This window comes from Hesperophylax consimilis, chromosome 23 (assembly GCF_061612785.1).
Source record: "Hesperophylax consimilis isolate HC1 chromosome 23, BYU_Hcon_1.0, whole genome shotgun sequence".
Taxonomy (NCBI): Eukaryota; Metazoa; Arthropoda; class Insecta; order Trichoptera; family Limnephilidae; genus Hesperophylax; species Hesperophylax consimilis.
In genome coordinates, this window is record NC_142858.1 from 22,393,787 (window position 1) to 22,421,039 (window position 27,253).

Below are 27,253 nucleotides of genomic sequence, written 5' to 3' on the forward strand. Positions count from 1 at the left end.
TCATAACAATCAAACGATATTTTTAATTTGGGAGGTGGTCAATGAGTACCACCGCCCCGGGAACCATACTCTGGGTTACCAACACCTCTGCCACAGGTCACCTGAAGTGGTTCGCTACGTTTGGTGACTTAGCAGGGGTGCCCGGGCTCTTGGAGGGTTGTGCGTTCTGGATCACACTGATGAATGGGTCAGCCTACTTACTGCGGGGCGGGCCGGGCTGGGAGAGGCCGGTTGAGGGAGATCCAGTAAACCGGTTATCGCTGTCCGGGCCGCTGGATAGTACAGGGGCCCGACCCTTGGGCTCACGACCAAGGGTGGGCTGCCCCATCAGCCAGCGAAAAAACCCTGCCGCTGATGTTGTGCCGGTTCGTGACCGATGAGGACCCGGCATCCAGCGTTTGGGGCGCACTGGGCGACCTCCACAGCCGGACTCTCCGGCCCATTGCCTGGAACCGCAGTCAGAAGAACATACCTTACATTTGATGTATCCAGTTGCTCCACTCTCCAGCTCCTCAGCCAACCTTTTTAACCTAATCCTTCCCAACCCATCCTAAATCCCACAAACAAATAAAACAAACTCAAAAACTATGAATTCACAACCAATTAATATAAACTCAGCGACAGCGAACATTTGGAGTCCTCAGTGTGGACCGAGGATGAAGGTGAATTTCGCAACATTCGCGGTCTGCAAACCAACCTAACTCCCATCCACCACCATCTTCTCTCACAAAATCCCCATCTCCTCTTCCTTACGGAAACTCAGATTGCCGAGCCCCCAGATACCTCCTATCTGAACTGCCCAGGATATCATCTGGAAAGCCTTTTCAGGCCAAAAGGAGGTGTCTGCCTATACAGCCGTGCTGACATCAGCTGCGCTCGTCTCGCAAATATCGAGAGCGCAAAACACGAAGTGTTATGGGTACGTGTGGATCTCACCGGTATGATGAGAATCTATGCGTGCCTATATCGCTCACCAAACCTTGCCGAATCAGACACTGTTGAGTTGCTTAAATACTTGAGTGACACTGTAGATATTCTCTTGCCCCGTTACCCATCGGCCGAGTTTGTAATCCTGGGGGACTTCAATGTTCATAATGAACAATGGCTGAAGTTCTCGGGCCCAACGAACTCTGCCGGTAGTTCAGCGGAATCCTTTGCTCTTATCCATGGACTAAGCCAACTCATAGAATCTCCGACCAGAATACCAGACATCCCATCACATCGAGCCAACCTACTCGATCTGTTTCTCACTAGTGAGCCACTCGGGTACAGAGTGGAGGTGACAGCGCCCTTAGGATCCTCTGACCACTGCCTGATTACCACCTCTGTCCCATCCTCCATGAACCGTCAACCTGACAAACATGTAAAGAGGAAGGTATGGCACTACAAGGCAGCAAAATGGGACGGCATGCGGTCTTTCTTCGGCGCCTTTACTTGGAGTACTGTATGCTTTAGCTCCGAGGACCCATCAATTTGTGCACGCGAGGTAGGAGAAGTAATCACATCAGCAATGGATTGCTACATTCCCTTCTCCATCAAATCCTCTGGAGCGGGCACAAAACCGTGGTTTGACCATCGCTGTGCTGGAGCTGTCAGACTCAAAAATACGGATTTTAATGCACTCCGGAAGATTAGCTCCATGAATAACCTTTCGGAATACCGAAAACGGGCAAGGGATTGTAAGAGAGTTCTAAATAGAGCTAAGAGCGATCACGACCAGAGCTGCCCCACTGGTAGCCGTGCTTTCTGGTCACTCGCTAGCTCGATCGGAAGAAATTTCTGCAGAAACACTTTCCCACCTCTGACCAAGCCTGATGGTCAGCTGGCTAACTGGTCCCACGAGAAAGCTGAATTATTAGGCAAAATTTTCGCGGAAAACTCAACTCTTCAAGATAACAACAAATTGCTCACATATCTCGAGAATAACAATATCCTAAGCGATCCGCAATATGGATTTCGTCGAAACCGATCGTGTGGCGATCTACTCGGATATGTGACGCATATTTGGGGGCGGTACATGGAGCGTTTTCATGAAACTCAAACCGTTGGGTTGGATATCTCCAAAGCCTTTGACAGAGTCTGGCACCAGGCGCTTATCGGGAAGTTACCAACGTATGGGATCCACCCAACCCTGCATAGTTGGATTGCGGACTTTCTGAGGGAAAGAACAATTCAAACCATGGTTGACGGCTCTTCTTCCTCACCGCACCAAAGCAATGCGGGGGTGCCACAAGGATCTGTGCTGTCTCCGACGCTGTTTTTATTGCACATCAACGATCTCGTTGAATGTGCACCAATTCACTGCTACGCTGATGACAGCACCGTTCACGAGGGTTATCTTTTTGAGAGGCCCCCTTCCACCTATGATGTCCGAACAGCTCGCGAAGTTTCGAAGCAAAAAATTGACCACCACCTCGAGATGGTTCGTGCCTAGGGTAAGGCCAACTTGGTCAGTTTCAACGTCTCAAAAACCCAAGCGTGTCTGATTTCGGCAAAGAGGGAGATCAATGACTGTCTGGTGCAATTTCATGGGAGCACTCTCCCCAATAAAGACTCCATTGAAATGCTTGGAGTTACTATATCAGACCGGCTCAAGTATCGGCGATCCATAGAAGCCCGAGTAAATCAGGCCTCCAAGAAGTTGGGCGTCTTGTACAGGGCTAGGAGATTCTTCAACAGTGACCAGCTGCTGACCCTGTACAAGTCTCAAGTCCGCCCAACTATTGAATTTGGGAGCCACCTTTGGGCTGGTGCCCCAAAATACTTAATAAACCTGCTTGAGTCTGTGCAAAGGAGAGCGATCCGCCTGATTGACAATCCGTTGTTAACGGACCGATTGCCTTCTCTAATGCATAGACGCAATGTAGGCATGCTGTGTCTGTTCTACAGGTATTTCAATGGAGCCTGCTCCAAGAAGCTAGCAGCATTGATTCCTGATGCACCGGTGCACGTGCGCGAAACTCGACGGACACGAACTGAAAACCCGTTCACGGTTGACGTTGGCTTCATGAGAACGGGCCGTTTTTACGACTCGTTTTTGTGTAAGTCGGCTCGTATGTGGAACGAGCTACCGGCATCTGTTTTTTCTCCCTCCTATAATCCGAGCCTCTTCAAGGCCCGCATTAACAAATCCCTTCCTACAGCCCCTACCTTGTTCCGCCTCACAACGCCGCCCAACCGGGTGGTGACATAGTTCCCCTGTCTGTACACTGCACAGGCAAGGACGCTCTTGGAAGGTGTCACATAAAAAAAAATAAAAAAAGAAGATATAAATATTTTAGCTTCACATAACCTACAATTAAAATATCCCGTGATTTTTTGTGGCTCTATGCTAGCATTTTATTACTATTATAGATTTTTTTATTTTAAATTATTATCTTTAAGTCTTCCACTAGAAAATTGTCCTTGAAAGTGTACTCCACAACACAAGGTGGCGCGGAGAACAATGTACAGTCTCGGTAAATAAACAATATAGGACTAACCACAACTCTGTTTTGATGTCACACAACACTAAAGTTTCCTCATACGTGCGATGCCAACCATCGAAATATTATTACTTAGTCGATGGTGGTATCCTATGATTATATTTATCTATTAATATCACCTATTTTTATTCAAAATACTTTTTTTGACAGAATATTTAATCTTCCTCCCCAGGAACTGATTAAAATTAACCGTGCTGTCACTTAATCCCAATCGTAATTGGATGGAATTAAGATTTTTTCATATTTTAAGTGTTGTATTTTCTTAATATCAACCAATTTCAGTTAAATCGGAATACGTGTTCATGCGGGTGTTATTTTCCTTATAAATGACGAAATTCGACAATATTAGTATTTTTATGAACACATCTTCCGCCGTCCTCATAACATATTCGAGTTTTACTAATACTTTGTCAGGAAATCTATCAATGCATTCATTATATGCAGTCCCGTTTTCAACAGGAATAAATTTTTAATAAATTAGCCATCAGCATTTGTTATCAGTAAGTTTCCTCCGTGTGATATCAGAGAAATTCGTCTACGTACGTAATTGGCACCAAAAAGATGAGCAAATGCATTGACATCGACAATGAGTCTCTCGGCCGAGTTTCAGCTTTATCGGACATCGGGAAGTGGGTTAATTTCCACTTTCAAGATTCCACTTCATTCATTCAACCAAGAAAACAAAATCGAAGTTCAAATAATATTTTATTTCAAAGAAATGCTATTTTAAAAGTTTTTAAAGTTTCTGAAAGGTCCTCAACGCGAAGTATAAGACCTAGAACAAGGCTGCCCAACCTTTTTAACAGTTGGGCCAAATTAACGATTTTGAATCACTGGCGGGCCACTGAATACCTGACGGTTCCTATTTCCATGGGGGGGGGGGGGTTGTTAGAGAATTTCTATAAAACATAATTCCCCACAAAAAAAAAATTCAAAATGAGTGCTCCCCACAAAATATTTGAAATCCATGGGGGGGGGGTTGTTACGGAACTTCGCTGAGAAAAAAATTTCCAAAAACATCATGTGTGATTCCCCACAACAATTTTTCGAATTCCATGGGAGGGGGGGGGGTGGCTACAAGATTCCATTTCGGACGCGAAATCAAATATTTAATAAATAGCGATAAATCGCCTTCGTTGGCAACACTGGTGACCGCGCGCAAGCTGCAATGTTTGTTTTACCGCGGGCCCGCGACACTTTTTCAAATTGGCGGGTTTTTTGAAAATGGCTCACGCGGGCCACTTATAATTCGTTCGCGGGCCACATTGTGGCCCGCGGGCCTGGGGTTGGGCAGCCTTGACCTAGAACATCTGGGAACATGTATGTACCTAGATGCAATACGACAGCTGCACAACACCATCATGAATATATAGGCCCAAAGTTATTTAACGATTTACCGGATACAATAAAAAGTGAGAAAATTTATTTTAAATTTTTAAAAAAACTTTCGTTGTATTTTTACAGAGAAAATTGACTTACTTTTATCGATGATTTTCAGATACATTCTGTTGCTTATATTGTTGCTTATATTTTTGTTGATTTTTGTTGATATTCTGTTTCAATAATTATATGTAATTTTCTTATTGTATATTTTGTACTATTTAACAGTATTTTTGAAAATATTTTTTTTCCATTTTTGTTACTATAGATACATATTATTATCTATATATATAAGTACATAGACTAGCTCCCCAGTTTGACCCTAGAATATTTCTCTACAAATTGGGTAAACAAAAATAAGTGATGTCTGATATGAAATGTAATATATTTTTATCTCTTGTGAATATTTACTTTTTTTTCTAAATAAATAAAAAAAATTTAAAAAGTATTAAAAATAGGTAAATAGGTGCCGAGTTTCAACTCAATCGAAGTGAGTTAATTTCTATTGACAAGATTCCACTTTATTTATTCCTTCAAGAAAACAACATCTAAATTCAAATAGATATATTTGGAAACATAAATTTAAGTTCCTGGCAGAACAGTTACAAGATAGTACCTAGGTACCATATTATTGTAACAATTCTACTTCAAAGTCGCAATATTATAATATTAATACTTTTGGCCGAGAGAATCTTAAATAATTTTTCATCCAACAGAACTGATAAACATAGACAGAGAAAACATACTGTTGTAGAATATTTCCAATTTATTTAAAAATATCTTTAAATTATTCGAATTCCTGTTAAAAACAACAGGCGTTTAACGAATGAATTGAAGACTTTAAAAACTATCAGTAAAACACGAATGTGTTATGAGGATGTCGGAACACGTGTTCATAAAAATTCTTTATATTAATCAGGATAAGCGCAGCTGCAGAAAACGTGTACCGAAATCTTCTGAAAAAACTAATATTTTAATGTATCATATAAATTATGTAAATCTACGTGTGCCTTAAATAACAAATAAATCTCCTTTTTTTATTGGGTTACCATCACAAGAATAATGCGCACATATCCAAGACAGCCTTATTCTTTGAGTTGATAAAAAAGATGCTGCAAATGAATTGTTGTATTTTCCAATAGTGTAATCTACGAGTACTATTCTCTAGTACCGTTTGAACCCTCTAACCCCCCCCCCCCCCCTTCCTGTTACACACGCTCTTGATTTTGACAATGCTGTGAAAAACTCATCCATATAAATACAAAGACTAATCTTGCAAAAATTTGTTAAATTGCCTTGTATCATTCTCCAGTGCGGTTTAAACCCCCCCTGACAACATTGTAAACAGCTTACCCGTATAAATACAAATACTAAATACTAAGCAAAAATATGTTTACCTTGTATCATTTTCATTAACACTTAAATTAAATCGATTTTCGGGCGAGATTTCAATATCTTGCGAGTCCACATCTGTTTCTGCAAATAAATTCATATTAATAAACTGTATCCATTTGTTATTAAGGTACAATAAATAACATATATTTCAGAAAAAAACATTATGTACTTACTAAAATATCCGATAAATTGTACTAATTCGAAAAGGGGTTCTTCTCGGAAATCGAAACACCCTCTTTTTATATGGCAGGTAAATGCCAATTGATTATCTTTAAAAAAAACACACATTTTCAACATCATTATTTATAAATTAAATATTATTAAATCGAATGCATAAAGAAAATTCGATTTATATATATAACTTATTTTCCGATTTGACGAGTTTCAACAACAAAACCTTTATAAGGTTTTTTGAGATAGATAAGATATTAATAAATAAAAATAAACAAATGTTCAGCTGAAAATTTTGTGTCAACATTCTTGATAAATTACAATGAGGATAATCAGATGTTTACGAAATAATTATATTCTTACTGCATTAGATTTTGAATTATTAAATACACTTTGCACTTTTGAGATCACAACAATAATTATATGAAAATTAAATAGTTATAGGTATAGGCAAAATGAAAATAAAATCTCCCGAACCTAATCTCCCCATGTGAAAGTTACACGTTTCCCTCTTTAATGCGTAATATTATAAAAAAATGAAAATGATTTTAATAAAACTTGTTTACTTGTGAGTATTTACATAAAATGAAAGCATTAGATTGAGATAAAAGATAAGGAAGTTGCGTTGAAATCTAGGAGTCTGTCCAAGAGTGACGGACATATGAATGTATCCCTATCACTGCAGCGTAAGGCAATGGGTCGAGAGGCCAGTTGGAGATAGCAAAGGATCTCCACAAACCAGCCCAATCTCCACAAACCCAAGATAAATCACCAAACGTAGCGAACCACTAGGGTGTTGGTTATCCAATAAATGGATCCCGGTGCGGCGGTACCCAAACCGCCCTCCCAAATTAATGTGAATAAGGCAAGGATTGTGTGCTGAAACTGAGTTTTTTTGGCAGTCCATCATCTCTGCCAACCACTGCGGGGGAAAGGCGTGATGGATAGTTAGTTAGGTGAGTCTAATTATTATTTATTTATTTATTTGGTACATTATTTTTTACAATTTATGTTTTCCAGTAATGTAGGCCTCACTGGGTGGCTTACCCGTGCTGAGGCCTTCATTTTATAATATAAAAATATAATCTACATATTATTTAAAGAGAAAATAATACATTTAAAAAGAAAATAATACATTTAAAAAGAAAATAATACATTTAAAATTAAAAATACGAAATACATAATAATACATTTAAAATTAAAGAATAATACAATGAAAATAATCTTGTGTGTTTGTGAGTGATGTGTGTTTATATTGGTTTTGTGTGTTACGTGTAGGTTTTATTTTTATTTTATGCTATGACATTTTGGTAATATTGTCTTTTTTGTTCTTTAATCCATTTTGTAATTTTGTGTGTGAATTTATTTTTATTTTCCTCAATTTTAATTTCAAGTATAAATATATTTTTTAATCTGAAATCTTAAAAATTTTAATTTTTTCCATGTTAACATATTATTATTACACTATTTTACGCATAAAGAGAGAAAACGTGTATTTGCAATATAAGAGGGAAGAATTCGTTTTCATATAATTACTACATTTGATCATGTATTTATCATATAATTACTACGTTTTATCATATAATTACTTCATTTTATCATATAACTACCACCTTTTATCATATAATGTCTACATTTTATCATATAATTTGAATGTAAAAATAGTTCAGACCCACCTTGATTATTCAACGTGTCTGGTAGAGCACTATGACTGTCGGAATTATTCTGTAGCACGTTATACAAGTTGGGTCTGTCGTCATCGAATGCCATATCATATATTGAGGTATTTAAAATTTCACTCTGAAACAAAGTAAATAGTTACACATGAGCTTATAACTAAATGTACTAAAAACAGAAAAGAGACAAATCAATCATTACCTACATACACTATTCAATGCAGAAGCATTGCTCTATGTTGGATGTGTGCATTGTATTATTTATTTATTTAAGGTACTTAGTCAGTGACGACATCGGTTTCCTTTCAAATCTACATAAATGTTTTATTCTCTGGGTAAACCAAGGAACAAATCACCGTAAATTCTTATTCACTGAATGTTAAGAATGAAGAAAAATTGTTTCATTAATATTTTATGAGAGTTCCATAATTAAATGATTCGTTATTTAAATATTGGGTGACCAATAAAAAACATGTATCAAATCATTTGAAATTAAGTTTTAATTAAATTTTTTAATTAAATTAAAAAAAGATAATAAAACACTTATTATTATTATTATTTGGACATCATACTATATTTTTGTCGATGGCTATGATGGCTGACAGATTACGCAATACGCATCATGGCTTGGCCCATTTCAGCATATTGCTGGCCATACACTTCCATTGGAATTGTATGGCGAGCGATATGCTGAAATAGTACTAACTATAGGTACCAATTGTTGCCATGGGAAGTAATAACACTACGAACTTATTTATTAACATATCATAACATCAAGGTAATACGCCTTATTGTATTTTTCGCATGCAATGCAAATGCACATAGTATAATAGTTTATAAATTATTTGGTAGAAAAAAAAAATTTTCTTTCCATTTGTGTTAAGTTGTCACATTAACTTTGTTTAATGTAACTTATTACCGGTGACCGAGTATGTCATCAAAATGACAATTCAGCACACATCCAAAATGTGATATGAAGTCATGAAAAGTGATGAAACAAAAACTAGGTTACATAGGTATAACTATTAAACCTAGTTTTTTTTTCATCACTTTTAATGACTCTATATCACTTTTTAAGGTGTGTTGAATTTTCATTTATCATGGAACCCTTATTTCCATAATACGATAGAAACATCACAATACTTAAGGTACCTATACACGCACATCTTCCAGTCATGATTATGGTCGCAAAAAAATAAAACAATTGATGATGACGGAAGACATAAGTATTAAATAACTTAAAACCCGTAGACCTCATCCGGTCAGTGGCAGAGTTGACATCGCGTCTGGTTCCCATACAGGCGTCGTGCGTTCATTTCCTCGCGCAAAGACCTCATTCACAGTAAAAGCAACATTTTCCGCTAACTGTGATGGTAGAAGGAGATTTTGAAATATTGTGAGGTTATTCGTATCATGGTAACGTTTGTCTTAAAAAAAGTAACGAATTCCTCTGTTGGATTAATTTAATTAATTATGAAAATTACAAAGAACCTTTGTAGTCAATACATTGGAGTTTCCCCTTTGATGAAAGTAATACAATTTTATTTGCATAAATTGTTAAATAATATAAGCAGCAGAAATAAAATATAGCCTGTTATATCAAGACACATTTTAAAAATATATTTGTATATCGGGTCGTAAAAGAAAATACAGTTGATACATTATTAAAGAATAGTATTAAAATGTATAGTATTCTAGAATTACATTTGGATCAAACGCTCACAAACACCATTCTAAACGACATTTTGTTAATCTGAATTTTTAAAAAAATAAATTGAAATTGCGGAATCAAAGTTAAACAGCAACGCATCTTTTACCGCCAATATTTTTTGGTCTGTGCTTTCAAAATTTAAGCCAACATTTGTTTAGGGTAGTCATTTCTACAACAAATAGTACGTTCAAATAAATAACACTTTTTCATTATAAATATACGCACGCAAAGTAATTTTAGTTAGACAGATTTACAGCATAAACTTCAGACAAACTAAACAAATTTTGGAATCAATGTTAAATTAGGTTAAGTGACGTTAGATAAGGTTAGGTTAAGTTGGGTAATGGAAGATTAGATAAAGTCAGGTAAGGCTAATTATTAATAGACTATTTGAGGATAGATTAAGCTTAGCTTAAATTCGGAAAAGGTTTAATAATATGGGTACTTATACGGACCGGCAGGTGTCCCAGCAGCGAAGTGATACTCTCGGATGCGTAAAAGATTCTGCCTGACGAGGACACCACCATGATGAAGCCGTCCAGTGCTTCCAGGATCAGGTGCGTGAACTCCTCGTTTGACAGGAAGGACGGCTTCCAGTCTTCCTGTATCTCGTGCACTCGGGATTGGACGGCGATTTCTAAGCGACGTAAATACACCAATTAGTTTTAGTGGTCGGTGGTGGATTTCGAAATGGGAATAAGTTTAGTCCCTATATCAGGAAAGATTTCTTTAATACCACACTTCGGTGGTAAGACAACATAAAAATTTAAATTAAAGAAAATATTGGACCTAAAAGAATGAACAAATAAAAAACACCATATTGTTTACTGTGTAAAAGTATTCAAATGGAGAGCTTAACTCAAATAAAGCATATTTAAATGTGTATAAATTATTTATACATTAAATATTTGAAATAAGCAATATGTAAATTGAAATGTGAAAATATATACATGCTTACATTATCAGATCATGTATTTCATTATTAGATCATTAATTTCATTATTAAATAATTAATTTCATCATTAGATCATTAATTTCATTGTTAGATCATTAATTTCATTATGAGATCATTAAATTTATTATTAGATCATCAATTTTATTATTAGATCATTAATTTAATTATTAAATAATTAATTTCATCATTAGATCATTAATTTCATTATTAGATAATTAATTTCATTATTAGATTAAAAGATTAAATAATTAATTTCATCATTAGATCATTAATTTCATTATTAGTTCATTAATTTCATTATTAGTTCATTAATTTTATTATTAGATCATAAATTTCATTATTAAATAATTTATTTCATCCTTAGATCATTAATTTGGGCCGAATGGAACGTTTGTTTCCATTCAAATTTGTATAAAAGGCACTTACATTTATAATTTATTTTTTCGTAGGGAGCAATCACTTTGTGGTTAGACATTATATATTAAATCAAATAAAACACTTTGTTTATTAACCAAGACTTTTTTACTATTACATCTACCGGTTTCGCTACAGTCGAGCTTCATCAGGATGTGAAATATAACGTTATATTTAAATGTTGAAGACAATATTAGTGATTTCTAAACGAAAATCTGAAACAGAAAAATCAGAAAAGGAAACGGTCACATCTGGGACTCAATATTTAAATATTACAATTTGAGGTTTTACTCAATAAAGTTATTCAGAAAAATAAAAATATAATGTTATATTTCACATCCTGATGAAGCTCGACTGTAGCGAAACCGGTAGATGTAATAATAAAAAAGTCGTGGTTAATAAACAAAGTGTTTTATTTGATTTAATATTTATAATTTAGTTTGCTAGTTTTGAGGCGTTCCTTTAAACGGCCACTGAGTCCTTTAATTGGTACTGTTGGGGGCGGAAAAGCTGCGCCGCACCGCAGAATACAATAGGAATGGAAACTTCGGATATGCAGACTTACCTTTTTTCTATTCTTCAGCGTTTTATATCCTTTGCGCTGGTTCATCCACAATACACTAATTATCACCAAAATGCGCGAGCTCACGATGGCTTTTCAAGTTTCGACACGGTCGAAAGGGGGCCTCCGTAATTAGACACAGCTTATGTGTTGACAGGACGATTTTTTCAACGGAACTAAAGTTACAGTAAAGGCGGCGATACACATGCCTGTAAAATGGAACAGTAGCTTGCATGCATGTTAATGGCATGTACAAGTTACTGGCGCAATGAGAATACACATGCAAGTTAAACATGCATGCAAGTTGCGTCCTTGCATGCCTGTATTTGCAAGACGTATACACATGCCAGTCACTAGACAGTACGTGTCTCAAATCACTCTGAGACTGAGTAGTCTCAAGCTTTTTGGCAATGGAAAACATTCGAAGTGAATTAAATATCATCGTATTGCAATTGGCAGTACAATGTGTGGCTAATTTAATGAGAGACTGAGCTACTGGCATGCCCGTACCTGTCACGACGTTCACACATGCCGGTTTCATAGTCCCCCTCGTCCCCTCCCTCAACTTCCATGCCAGTAAATCAAATGTTGTGCAATCTACTTGCAAGGCAGGTACAGGCATGCAAGTTAGCGTATACACATGATAGTAGCTGGCATGTGCAAGGAGCTTGCATGCAAGTGTGCCAGCTACAGGCATGTGTATTCCCGGCTTAAGTCGGCATAGGAAAGGTAGGAATTGGGTCGGTGGGCAACAATAATATTCATAAAGGAGATCAAAAGGAAAGGTGTAGGTAATACGATGCTAGGTACCAACAGGTACATTGACCGACATTGTGATGGTAGGGCACAAACTAGCTCTATTTACATACTGTTTTATCTTACCATTGTGATTTTTGAGGAAGGAGATAGTAGACTTGAGCACAGTGGACTTGTCCATCTTCCGCGTGGTGGTGGAGATCATTGAGCTCAATTCGTTGACCAACATGTTGAATTGGTCCCGCCTTTTCTTCTCGCTGAGATTGCGAGATTTCCTGCGCCAAAGAGATTAAAACATTATTTACATTGTGAATTAAGATGCAATAGTTTTGCAATATCATGTGTTTTTACTTTAAATAAATACTGCGGCCTTTGAAATAATCGAGTCTCTTTATAAGCCCAGAAAAAATTAAGTTTTTATTGTAAAATAAAATAAAACCACTTTTTAATGATATTTTTTTCATGATTAAATCAAAACAGGCGGATGGTGTTAAGCGGGAATTTAAACCTTATCGCCATCTGCATAAGGGGTATTATTGCTAGAGGCTCGATTCAAAATGTTACACGATGGAGTGCATCGCCTTAAGTAAATAACAAGATCAATTTGATTGTAATCCCTAGTCATTTTTCGGGTTCATTTGCACGTGCAGGTGAATAACATAAAACACCCCGCATGCCGATTTGTAACGCATTTCCATATAACACTTATTTTTTAAGCTCTTAAAATATAAATATGATTTAAGATTTTCACGGCCAAAAGTATTTTTGTTATTTGTTTTTGGGGTATTATGTCGTGTATAACTCTTTCTTTAGACAACGTTTCGGACAACGTTACAGTGTCCATCATCAGGGCAGATGTGTAATTGATAGTGGTGAAATATGTGGTAAAAAAGTACGTCTGTGCGATACCGTGTTGCCAGCTCCACTCTTCTACGAGCTGGTTTTGGTGTAGCCGTCAATTACCGGATACCAAGAACTATTGAACTTAAAATATACGTGAACTTAAAATATATATGTTATTTATTAAGATAATCTGTCTACATTTGCATAGCCGAAAAAGGAATTGTATGGAATTCCCTCGATAGAAAGAAAATCGCTAAGTATGCTCCGAAAATTATTTAAAACACACCCGGTTCTGTCATTTAACATTTTTAGGTTTGAAAAAAAAAACAGTGTTTCTTTAAATGATACATTAGACATTATTTGCCGGGACATTTGTCCCATAGTTTTAATAAGTTCTGCTTTATTAAATATGTTTTTTATATATCAGCGCGCTCCCTCTAACATTTATTTTTACATGTCTCCATTCAAAACCATATTCTTCTTCTTTTTAGTAAGTTAATCCTGTTTTAACTCGACCGTTTGGCATTTCATCGGTCTGTATTTAAATCTGCTGCTTCCACTTTTATTACTTATTAAGGTGGCTAACTTTGAATTAACTCTTCAATGTTATAGTACTTACCGGCCTAAAGAAAGTTTGAAAAAAGATTTGTCATTGAGATGGTGACACCTCTTTGGACAAATTGTATAATTCCTTATATGAAATATTTAAAAAATAAGTAAAATATTTATGGTATTTATGAATCTACTTAAAAATAATATGATATCAAAGGAAAAAGTATTGGTTTTAATTTATTAAATAGGAGACAATTAGAAACGTACTTTTTTGGACACAGGGTCTACGGTTCAGAGAACTATGTACCTGTTTTTGGACACGGGGTCTACGGTTCAGAGAACTATATACCTGGTTTTGGACACGGGGTCTACTGTTCAGAGAACTATGTACCTGTTTTTGGACACGGGGTCTACGGTTCAGAGAACTATGTACCTGGTTTTGGACACGGGGTCTACTGTTCAGAGAACTATGTACCTGTTTTTGGACACGGGGTCTACGGTTCAGAGAACTATGTACCTGGTTTTGGACACGGGGTCTACGGTTCAGAGAACTATGTACCTGGTTTTGGACACGGGGTCTACGGTTCAGAGAACTATGTACCTGTTTTTGGACACGGGGTCTACGGTTCAGAGAACTATGTACCTGTTTTTGGACACGGGGTTTACGGTTCAGAGAACTATGTACCTGGTTTTGGACACGGGGTCTACGGTTCAGAGAACTATGTACCTGTTTTTGGACACGGGGTCTACTGTTCAGAAAACTATGTACCTAGTTTTGGACACGGGGTCTACGGTTCAGAGAACTATGTACCTGTTTTTGGACATGGGGTCTACTGTTCAGAAAACTGTGTACCTGTTTAAATTTATAAAAAATATTATTTTTAATAATATAATATAATTTTTAAAAATGCTTGTGTAGTGTATTTAAAATATATATTCATTGCCTATGTGTATGTGAGTTAAAATACTAAAACAAAAACAACAACAACAAATGTAATTACTAATTAGTAAGTCGATTAGTATACGGAATCATTATATGAGGTGATTTTTCACAAAAACGGCGCTCTACAAATTATCCAATTATTATTATTATTATTATCACGACGTCGATGTTATTTTTCCATAAAATTGCTTTCTTTATTCAGTAATTAAAACTCGTTGTTGACGTCTGTCTACCTAATAAATATTACGGGTGAAACCTTATATAAACCTTTTTACTCATTTCGGATAAATCTTATTATCTGCATTCAAATTGTTATTTTCTTGTAGATTTGTAAGTAGGTACTTAAATACCTACCTTCTTAGAAGAACGGCCGCGCACCTTTTTCATACAAATCTTAAATTGGATTTAAGGACAAAATGAATAATATTTTTTCAATAAAAAAGTATAGCAAAAATTGTTACTTTATTCATATGTTATCAATTATAAACCGAATGCCATTAAAAAATCAATTTCTCATTTTGTAGGCAACTTTGGCATTTATTTGTGAGTTAAAGATAATTACTTAACATAATAATTTTGCTCTTTTATGAAATATAAACTAAACTAAAAAATAAAAATTAATGAGGGTAAATTTAAATTAAAAATGATCGGTTTATACTAAACTCAAAAATTTTCGTTTTTTAATTAAAATTTCTATCTAAGAATGCATTTTCTTTTTTCAATGTTTTATTTTCATTATATTAACAAAGTAATTATTGAAACATGATGTTTACCTAGTAGGTAGGTACGATTTACTCACCAAAAAGGTCAAAGTTGCCCCTAAAAATCCTGCCAAATAGAATTCATTGATGGTCATAATTAGAAACTAAAATAGCTTATATCCGTACTAGATATTTGCCATTCCTTTTGATTCAAAAATAATTACTCGTTTTGAATAAATTTCAAATTTAAGTTTTGTATGAAAAAGGCCATGCAATTATTCTTCTTAATTACATACCACATAGTATTAGGGGTTAGATGGGAAGAAAGGGAACAACTTTCAAATTGGACTATTGATTGATCTCATTTGAGAAAAGTGTAGTAGTAATTACTTATCATTGTTTTTAAATTTCCGTCAATATACATACATTTGCACAGAAAATTTTCTATTGTATCTTGCGACTATGCTTAAAAAGAGAAAGTGCTATCTCATGTTTTCAACGAATTATATTGTTATGAATTCATGCCTCAAAAACTCACATTCTGTATCTAAAGGCCCTACAGTAAACATCATGTTAACTTTGCCAGTTCATCTGAACTTTTATTTTAAGTAATTTTCAATATAAAAGAATATGACATAATTGTTTTATTTGATCATAACCTACAAACTCATTTACTGTACGCCACAGCTTGTTCTGGTAAACAAAAGAAACGGAGCTCGACTTAGAACTGACTTGAAACCTTCAGAGACCAGTTCAAGGGACAATCCAGTAATATCTTACATAAATCTTACCCAATTCAACGAACGTAATACGTTTGTAAGTGTGCGTCAAAAACGTATAGTAAATGTAAGTGTGCCCAAGTAACGGGAATAAGTCATGACAAGGTCGCTTAAGCCGTAGGCGTAGAGTATTGCAATGTTCGGGGTTTCTCGAACAAATACATAAACATTACATTATTCATTAATTTAATGTAATACTGGCCGATACTAAAGTTGTCGCGCCGCACGGTGGCTGACGTAGGCACAACTCTATGGCTTGCTCAATAAAACTGACATAATAAAGTGTTGTTTCACAGACTTTGAACAATTCATCTAATTTCAATTTTAATTAACAAGTTCTGTTTTGTTTCTTATTTTTAGCTGAGAAATAACTGGCCCATAGACAAATTATTACAGAACTTGAATTTTAACATTGAAATTTTATGAATTGTTCAAATTCTCTAAAACAATCCGTCCTAAGAACATACTTATTATTTCGACACCTCAAAATGTAAGAATTATTCCAAAACGTGGATTTTTCTATTAGTTTGGGAATCGATTTTTAAAATAGTTTTTTCACTAAAACAGATATATATATTTTTTATTTTTCGGAATAACTTTATTGAGTAAAACCTCAAATTGTAATATTTAATTATTTAAGACAATATTAGTGTCCCGGAAAGACAAGGGTCCTGGGTTCGAGTCCTAGATGTGTGCGTATCCTTTTCTGATTTTTCTGTTTCAGATTTTCGTTTAGAAATCGCTAATATTGTCTTCAATAATTAAATTATATATTTTTTTATTGAAGATTGAAACTGCTATAAACTTTTAAAATGTTTTTTAAAAATTAAAAAAATATATATTTTACTAAATATTGAACCTTCCTCCCAGTGCAACAACTTTTCCAAATACCGATTGGGTAGGACCGATATTAACTTCATATATTTACTGCTATAATGTCATTCAAATTTCAGAGAAATGCGTATACGTCACGCATGATTGCCACCAACGAATAGATCTGCCGAGTTTCAGATCGGAGCCGGATCTTATGCCGGATCGGAGCCGGATCTTATGCCGGATCGGAGCCGGATCTTATGCCGGATCGGAGCCGATCGGATGTCGGGAAGTAGGTTAATTTCCACTTCCAAGATTTGCATTCATACATGAAAACAAAAGTGAAATTCAAATGAATGTATTTAAAAGGGTTCAGTAAATCTGAGAAAGTGTGAAGCAGGCCTAAGGAATAAGTCTTTGTGGAAGTGTTCTTTAAAAAATTTCTTAGAATATGAGAACATCACTAAATTATCTATGACGGCCGGCATAGTCCAGTGGTAACGCATTGGACTGCCATTCCGAAGGTCGCGGGTTCGAACCCGGCGTGCGCAAATAAATTTTATTTGATTAATTTGTGTTATTTAACAATTAATTAATTAAAAATAATATATAGTATATTTGCGGCACGTTCCAGAGTGGAAGATACTACCAGTATCGCCCTGGTGTAAGACCACCATTCAGAATTGAAACTTTGCTCCAAATGGCTTTAGCCGTGTTTAGTGACTAGATCTGAATAGCCAGGTACTTCCCCACCTTCCTCTTTCCCTTCCCCACTTACCTTCAGCCTCACAACATCCCCCAATTGGGGATGCCATAGTCTCACTGGCTCCAGACGGGAGCAGTTCTCTTGTGAGGTATTCACTATAAAAAAAATAAAAAATAAATACCCACTAAATCAGATTCAAAGATTTATAAACATTTAATCAATCATAGGATGTAGTCAATGTAGATGTGGAGGTACAAAACCCTAATAAATCGACATAAAAAATCTTGTAAATCAATATTCTATTTGATTTATGTTTAATCTAATTATTGAAGACAATATTTGCTTTTCTTAAACGAAAATTTGAAACAGATAAATCAAGAGTCCTGGATTCAATTCCTAGATCTTTTTTTCTGATTTTTGTTAAGAATCGATAATATTATCTTCAATACCACAATTTGAAGTTCTACTCATTAAGTTATTCCAAAAATAAATATTTTAAATCTATTCAGTACAGGAATAATTGTTTTTCCTAAAATTGCCCTTAAATATCCCCAAGAACACATAATTGATTCTTTCACAAAACTTTGATTATAACTCCTGTTAAAGCAGTAAGAAACCGAAGAGTCCCTAATGAATAGGGAGGTGGAAAGAAGTTCTTGGTAAGAAGTTCGAAGTGTAGTAAGTGTATATGTTTGTTTCATGCATAATCGAATAAATCCAAAATAAAGCGATAAAACATTTGTCATGCTTTTTAAAATACAATAAAAATGTGTAATGCTAAAAAAACTAATCTGCCCCTGAGGCCATTCTGAAATTTTTATTTATTTGTTTATTGCATCTCACTATCCATAAAACACTTTTTTTTCGCATAAAAATCAACCTCACTAGGACTGAGCCTGTATCGAGGTTAACAATTTACATTATAGTGAAGCAAACATAAGAGTAATCACAAACATAAATTAATTCTACATACAAACAAAAAATATTTCAAAATTAAAGAAAAAAATAAGTATTAGATGTGTTACCAGATGGGTAATTTGACAGTATATTGTAACAATATTTGAACCATAACTAATCATTATTCAAAAGAAGAAGCAAAGTAGATAATAAAGACAGATAGGGTGACATTCAGTTTTTAGTAAATGGGACTTATATAAAATCTTATTATTTAAGAAAGGACAAGGATGAAAAAATATTAAGACAATTGTCTGTCAATACAAAAATCTTAATTAATTTTTTAAATTTAACTAAGGAATTGGTAGACTTAATATTATTTGGAAGAATATTAAACATAATTGGTGCCTGATGTAAATAATTTCTTTGACCAAAAGAAGTTTTAGTATGCACAGCCACAAAGTTCAATGTAGAGCTAATTCTAGTTGTCCGCATTTGTTGTGTTCTTTCAGCAAATTTAATATTGATAAAAAATCGACAAAGTATTTGAGTGATATATAGCTGTTTTATACACATAACATTACATTCCTTATAAAGTAGGTTGGATGGATAACAGAATTTTTTTTTGTACATTACTTTAAGGATCAATTTTTGAGTAATATTTAGTGGTTCAACATTGGACTTTAGACATGATCCCCAGCATACTATGTTATAAGAAAGTCGAGATTGGACTAAGGCAAAATAGACAGTTTTTAATTTCTCTTTGTCCAATATGTGTCGCAGTTCTTTAAAAATAAATGTAAGTCTCCTGATATTTTTTGTTAACATATCGATATGGTCATTCCATCTTAAAAATTTATCAATCTTTACACCTAGATACATGATACAATCTACACTTTCCAAGGGTTGGCAATTACAATTTAGCAGAAAATTATGTATAATTAGATTATGAGTGCCAGAAGGCTGACTTTTTGATGATATACTAAATGTCACATATTTAGTTTTTATTGTATTCAAAGTTAAGATGTTATTATTCAGCCAACTCTTTACTGCTCTTAATCCTAAGTCACATTTGTTAAAAGCATCTCTCCAGGTTTTACCCTCAAATATTAAAGCAGTATCGTCTGCAAAACTAACAATGTTACCTGGAATATCTAAATTACACAAATCATTAATGTAGATTAAAAACAATATTGGTCCAAGCACACTACCTTGCGGAACCCCAAAAGAGATTGGTTTGCTATTGCTTAAATGATTATTTATCTCTACTTGTTGCGTTCTATCACTTAGATAGGATGTGAACCAGCCTAGTGCTGTACTATGAATGCCAAGAGAAGATAATTTTTTGAGGAGTAATCCATGGGACACCGTATCAAATGCCTTTGATAGATCTAAGAACACAGCCAAAGCTTTGTTTCCATAGTCTAACGCACTAATGACTTTGGACAATACCCTCAACACTGCATCACTTGTTCCTATATTCTCTCTGAAACCAAACTGATTGCTAGAGAGTATATTATATGTTTCTAAGAATGATACCAATCTCGACTTAGCCAATCTCTCTATTACTTTTGAAAGAGTATTGAGTAAGGATATAGGTCTGTAATTATTGACATCTAGACGATCTCCACCTTTAAAAAGGGGAATTACTTTAGCTTTCTTACAATGAGAAGGGAACAACCCACTCTCGAAGCTAATATTTACAAGGTGAGATATGGGACCAGCTAATTCGGATACATGCATTTTATACACCATAACACTTAAAGAATCAATACCGCACGAGAAAGACATTTTTAAATCATTTATCACATTTGTGACTTCAGAAATGCTAGTTGGTTTAAAATAAAAATTGTCCCCTGTAACGTGATGTTCAGATTTAAAATCATTCACAAGACACATCTCACTAGTTTTATTAGCACTGCACAGATTATTAGCGAAGCTTGGACCAATGTCACTGAAGAAGTTATTTATATGATTAGTAATTGTATTTGGACTCTCTTCCATTGAAGTGATAATATTATTAATTTTCAATTTTTTTATGGTAGTTTGTTCCTTTTGTAGGTTGATAGCCTCCTTTATAATCTTCCACTGTTGTTTAATGTTACCATTGACTACATCCAATTTTCTTCTGTAGTATGCTTGTTTTGTTGTTCGTATTATCTTTGTACACCAATTCCGATATCTTTTATAGTATTCCAACAGTTCTTTGTTATAGATTTCTCTTCTACATTTATTGTGCAATTTATCACGTGTTCTGAGGCATTTGATTATTCCAACATTTATCCATGGTTTTAGATATTTTCTATAATGTTTCTCAATTTGTACTGACGTACAACTTTGCACATGAGTTTTCAAACATTTAATGAAATTATCTGTTGCCAGATTGACGTCTTTCGTTGATAGTACTGTATCCCAGGATTCCTCCTTTAATTTGGTCTTCAAAAGGTTGTTGTCAACAATAAGTTTCGGTTTTCCATTACTATTTGAAATATTTTTAAGAGTTAAGCTCATAAACTTCATCAAAATTGCAAAATGGTCCGTTATGCCAGTAGTAAAAGCTGCTCCCTGTGGTTTTAATTTTGATTTCGCCATAATATGATCAATGCAACTTGATTTGTTAGGAGTTACTCTTGTTGGTGAGTTTATTATGGGCTTAATACCATGAAATGCTAGAAGTGATAGATATTTTTGTGTTTTTATGTTCTTCAAATCTAGAGTATCAATATTTAAGTCCCCACATAATATAATCTCTTTATATTGCAATGATACAGAGTCAAGCAATTCATCCAATGAATCGAGAAAGTTATCTATATTAGTCTGAGATGGAGACCGATATATAGCTATTAAACATATTGTATTGGAAAATTGCATTTTTAAGCAGTTGGCGTTGGGGAGAGAAATTTCCTCAACAATTACCTGAATGTTTTGCTTTATATAGATAGCTACTCCATCATTTTGCAAATTGTTCATCTTTGTTTTGTAGACTACATACTCAGGAATGATAGGCATGTTTATCAAACTGTCCAGCCAATCTTCTGTGAAGACTAGTACTTCTAGACGATGATTAATGCAATCAAGCATAGTAACAGTTTCATCAAAATTTTTGCTTAAACTTCTAATATTCATGCACAATAAAGAAAATTTTGAATCCCTCAAAAAATTTTTGCAAGAATGTGAATCTTCTAATGTTATGTTAGGTTCATTATTGTCAGCCAAATCAATTATGTTGTAAATATCATCCATTTAATTTATTTTTTTAGATAAAAATGACAGTCTCTGAGTGATGATTAAGACAATTGATTCAAGTCATCCGCGTGTTTAATGATTAGAACTCTTGAGGATTGTTCCGGGTTCTTTTTCACACAAATTTTATTGTTACGAAACCATACAAATTGAAACTTAGCTTCTTTAGCTTTTTGTTTCGTTTTCCAAAGAAGGTTTTTTGAATAAGAGGATAAAACTTCACCAATGAATACTTTACAGTCCTTCAATTGCTTAATTTTTTTGCGTGCGTTAAGAAATTCAGATTGGGACTTGTCATCTTTGAAATGAATGATCATCCTCTGAGCTCCAGGTTTATTGATAGATTTATCAGGATATTGAGTAATTTTATTGATTCTACCTGGTTCAATCGGAATGTCAAGTTGTTTTATAAATCTTACAACGGTTTCCACAGAATTTTCTCCCATCAAAGTTTCTACACCAGACAATTCAGCACAATTATAGCTTATGTTTTGTTGCTCCATTTCAGCTACACGAATTTCTAAATTTTTAATTTTTAAATCTTTGATAGAATTTGCATTTTCTAAGTAATCAACATTTTTTTTTAATTGCATCATGTTTCCAATATTCATAGTGATTTCATCATATTGTTTACTGATAAATTCAATACTTTTTCTCATATCGGATATCTCCGATTCAAGATTTTTTTTCAAAGTACTCGATTCGAGTTCAATTTTGGCAAAAACTTGTTGCTTAAAATCGTCCATTTTTTTATCCATGTATTTAACAATTTTTCCAAATTGATCCTCATTAGATGGAGAATCCAATGCTTTTGATCTAGTTTGCACTAGATTCTGATTGTTAGGCATTGTATATAATTATAATAATATGACTCACAAATGGCAAATTAAAGATGGTCACCCCACAGACTTAATGCTCACTGGTAAACAAAGTGTAATATGGTAGGTACAAATTTATTGTTGTGAATACTAAAAGTAGTAAATAGTGGAATATCACAGAGCAGACGTCTTCACTCAACAACAGTATTGTCGCAACTGTAGTTGCAACAGTATTGTGAAATAGATATATATAGTTCCTCCAAATGAAACTTCTCTAGTTCTCAATGCTCCTGTGTGAAAACCGGTGTGAAGTGTTCTGCAAATTATTCATAAATTCCCCCACTTCCCCTCCTCAAAGACCATTTTCCACCCCCCAAATTTATTAGGGACTCTTTGGTTTCTTAAAATGCATTATAAATAGGAGTTACAACATAAGTTTTGTGAACGTACCAATTAATTATTAAGTTTTGTGACCCATTTTTCCTGTACTAAAAGGAAAATTATGTTATTTTTTGTATAAATTCGAACACAGCTATCCGTTAAGGCGATGCCATACGTAGTAATGCAAAATCATGTGTTTTTGGTTTGAAAATTTGGTAGCCTAGAAATGTTTCAGATGCTTTAATTAAATACTGCGAGTAGAATACATCTTGGCCTTTGAAATAATCGAGTATTTTTTAGATAAGTCATTTTATAAGCCCAGAAAAAAATAATGTATAAGGCCTATGAAAACTGCTTTTAAGTTCAAAATCTCCTACTTACGAACCCATTTTCGGTTATGATTTTATTATATTATATTATAATGTGGTCAGTTAAGTTATTTATAAAATGATCGAAAAAAAGCTTAATATTTATGCCTGAACATCCACAAAATAAAATAAAAGGCACTTTTTGGCCATGTTTTTTTCTTGCATAAATCAAAACAGGCGGATGGTGTTTGAAACCTTATTGTCATCTACGTAAGGGTTGTTATTGATAGCGGCTCAATTTAAAATATTACACGACGTAGCGCATCGCCTTAATAAGAGTGAGTGGGTCTTCGAGCGTACGCGTCTACGAGTCAACAGTTTTAACGTTAGGTTTATTTTCAAATTTATTTTAACGTTTATCTACGGATGTCTGATATATTTATGCCTCATAAATGTGGTAAAGTGGTAAGATCCGTGACTCTTGTAATTTGCGGGCATTTGTGCCTATTTTTTTGTATGTGGGTACCGCACAGTTTCCAAATGACTGCAGCTAGTAAGTATGTATGGCATCTCCAATAAGGGGTATGGTGCGATGCTGAAGAGAAATGGGGATGGGGCTGAGAAATAGGGGTGGGGAAGAAAAAGGTGGGAAATTACCTAGTCATTCAGTTCTGTTCATCAAAGACGGAGATTATCTAAGAAGGTAATAGTATATAAGTATTTTCCATGTCATATACAGGGTGTTAATGGACGTACTTGACTTATTTTAACCAGAGATACAAATAAATAATTTAATTGATGATTATCATTTCACATTTAGGTAATTAAATTAACAAAAATATATTTACATGGTGTTAAGGGACGTACTTGACCAGTGATTCCTGAAATTATTTGGAGTAAAAAATGAAAATCAAATTTTGGAATCCGGTGACATTTTTCATGTTATTTTTTTTAAAACTTAAAACACGAAAAATCAGTAGGTATTGGACAGTTAGGGTCGGGTTAAGGGGTTGGTCTGTTACTAAGCTGAGTTCCCAGTGATTATTAGATGTGTAATAAATGTTATTTTGATTAATTTCAAAATCCAAAACTTCATTTACAATTTTTACACCTATGTCAGAAATCACTGGTCAAGTTAACACCCTGTATATATATTTTTTTTATCAATTTTATTACCTATGTGTGAAATAACAATGATCAATTAAACTATCTATTATTTTATTAATTTAGTACAAAATAATAACAATACTATTTATAAAATATTATTATATAGTGAGTTTAAAAAAAACTCAAATAAAATCTGTTTTTGCGATTTTTTCATACTAAACTTGTATTACGCATTTAACCGACCAAAAGTTAAATGTATAATACAAGTATGACCGTAGTACGTAGTATTATTTCGTAACCATAATCGATATGATAATAAAACGTGTAAAAGTGTTTAAAAATAACTCCGAACAAGGGAAAGGAATTTTCCGCCACCCGCACATCCCCATAACGACTCATCGCTTATACTTATATATACATACATTGTTCAGAATAGATTCTAGTTTTCATACAATTTTAATGATCTCAATTTTATTTTAAAATTTTATTTTTGTTACGGAAATTAACTTTTAGAATATTTATTTATTTATTACACACCCTAGTGGGCTTTTCTTTTAAAAAAAATACAAGCATTTTGTATCAGAGTAAACACTTAAAAATTAATACAATAAAGAAGAATGTAAATATAACGGCAAAAATGAATACTCACGCATATAATTGAATTTAAAAGATTCAACAAAACAAAATAGTAGAAGCGGAGAAATTATATGGGTACATAGGTCTATTTGTGTCTAGAAGAATAAAAGTGATAGAATATACAACATTTATACTGATTAGTTTTCAAATGAAATATATCACCCAGATCAGAATATTTGTTTCCGAGATTGTGAAGTCTCGGAATCTGAGAATTTAATTTATTTATTAAAGTTATCCTTCAAGGTGAACGCATCAACTTTCCGCTTGTAACGTCATTTCCATCACAAAATGTTTAATTTATTTTTTTCATGAATTTGGGGAGGTTAGCGCAAAGGCATTTTATTTTTCTTAAAAAGAAAGACAAACATTCTCGGGTTACGAATAACCTGACAATTTTTGAAAATCTCCTACTACCACCACAGTAAGCGGAAAATGTTGTAAGGAGGACCTAAACGCGATGTCAACTCAGCTACCGATCGGTCAAATGAAGTAAAGTTTACCAATAAAGTTTACATATAAACGGTGTCCGGAAACTTGTAGTACAAGCGAGAAACCGGTGAAAGTACATCATATTTGGTTCGATTTTAGGGTATAACTTGTTTTGATTTGATCTTACGTTTTCGTTTAAATCGTGTCCGAAGTAAAAATATATTTTATTAAATTTGAAGAAAAAAACGGTCGCTGGGGGGTTATTATCAGTTGTTAAATAATGTCTTTTAAAACGCTTAGAAGCGTAGACCGTGAAACGGTTCAAGTTTGTTAAATTAGAGAACGTACTTCAAAAGTTTTTTTAAACTCTTTAGTTACCGAAAAAAATTGATAAAAGTTTAAAAAAATCGAAATGCTCAGTTTTTTTTGGTTTTCTAGGCGATCTAGATTCACCAGTTTCCCGCTTGTACACGGAGAAAATTACTGATAAAATATTGCTAATTTATTAAGAATCTCTTCAAATTATTCGCATTCCCGTTAAAAACGGGACTGCAAGCCTTCATGAAATTTTGAAAAATGGACTAAATCAGAGAGTACCTAATTACTAATTAGGCACTAATGAGCTCAAAAAGAAAGGGTTTAATTTTTACATAATAATATTGATAAGATTTTTTTTTAATCCAGGATGTGGGGAGTTGGTGCAATCAAGTATAAATATTAATAATGCACTACACTTTTTCATATAGAAGCTTACAATACTAATGCAGCAAATAACTCACCAATTACTAGCGCAATCAACAATCACACCAACTACGAAAAATTGATATATTTAAACATTTTTCATTATTCTTTGCTAACCTCTAAAACTATATTTAAGTTTTTGTGGTGTTAAATCATTTGAAAACTATTTATCTTTTTAAATTAGTGCAAATAGTTTTAAATTTTAATTAAATGAACAATTGTGTTGGGCGTGGTCAAGGAGTCGCAGCGCTCACTCAGGAGTCAGGAGTTGCGCTTGGTGCTGGTAACCGCATACTGTCTCCTGTGACCCGGTGTTTCATCAAGACGGCTAATCCATTCTATCGTTATCTCCTGTATCTAAATACACCAAATTCTGCATGTATTTTAATATTGGGTTTCGGAAAAAAAACGCAATAAATGTGATCACCGAATGGAAGCCACCATAAAAGGTTTTTTTTAATTTAATGTAAATTTATTGTAATATTAGATTGAGCAAGTATTTAATTTACTGACGAAATATTCACCAATCTTAACATCATGTCAATTAAACAACTATATTCTAAAACTATACTCCTTTACATTCATAAGTACAAAACCCAAGAAATAACAACAAACACGTACAATAGAAACACTAGATCTCATGGTCAAAAACTTATCCAACAAATAACTACTATTACAACTTTTGGACAAAAAAGATTCTTATATCGTAGTATTAAACTCTACAATAAAATACTCTCAAAACCTCAACATTATAACATTTAAATTGTTATGAATAAGTATTTGACACAATGTTACGATACTTACTTAGCCCATAGATGCGTTAATAGGCTGTTATTGTGTGTGGTTTTTCTAAG

At 34.0% G+C, this 27,253-nt stretch overlaps 1 protein-coding gene across 1 annotated transcript in view; it reads right to left on the reverse strand.

Moving 5' to 3' along the window:
- The window catches only part of Clk (circadian locomoter output cycles kaput protein Clock), a 60,647-nt gene that overhangs the window by 12,075 nt on the left and 21,319 nt on the right, over window positions 1-27,253 (reverse strand). The window contains exons 2-6 of the mRNA XM_089646043.1: window positions 12,632-12,780; window positions 10,274-10,455; window positions 8,108-8,231; window positions 6,434-6,529; window positions 6,263-6,341 (exon numbers count right to left, since the gene is read on the reverse strand). Coding sequence (XP_089502169.1) covers window positions 6,263-6,341; window positions 6,434-6,529; window positions 8,108-8,231; window positions 10,274-10,455; window positions 12,632-12,780 — 630 coding nt within the window. The remainder of the gene's footprint in view (window positions 1-6,262; window positions 6,342-6,433; window positions 6,530-8,107; window positions 8,232-10,273; window positions 10,456-12,631; window positions 12,781-27,253) is intronic.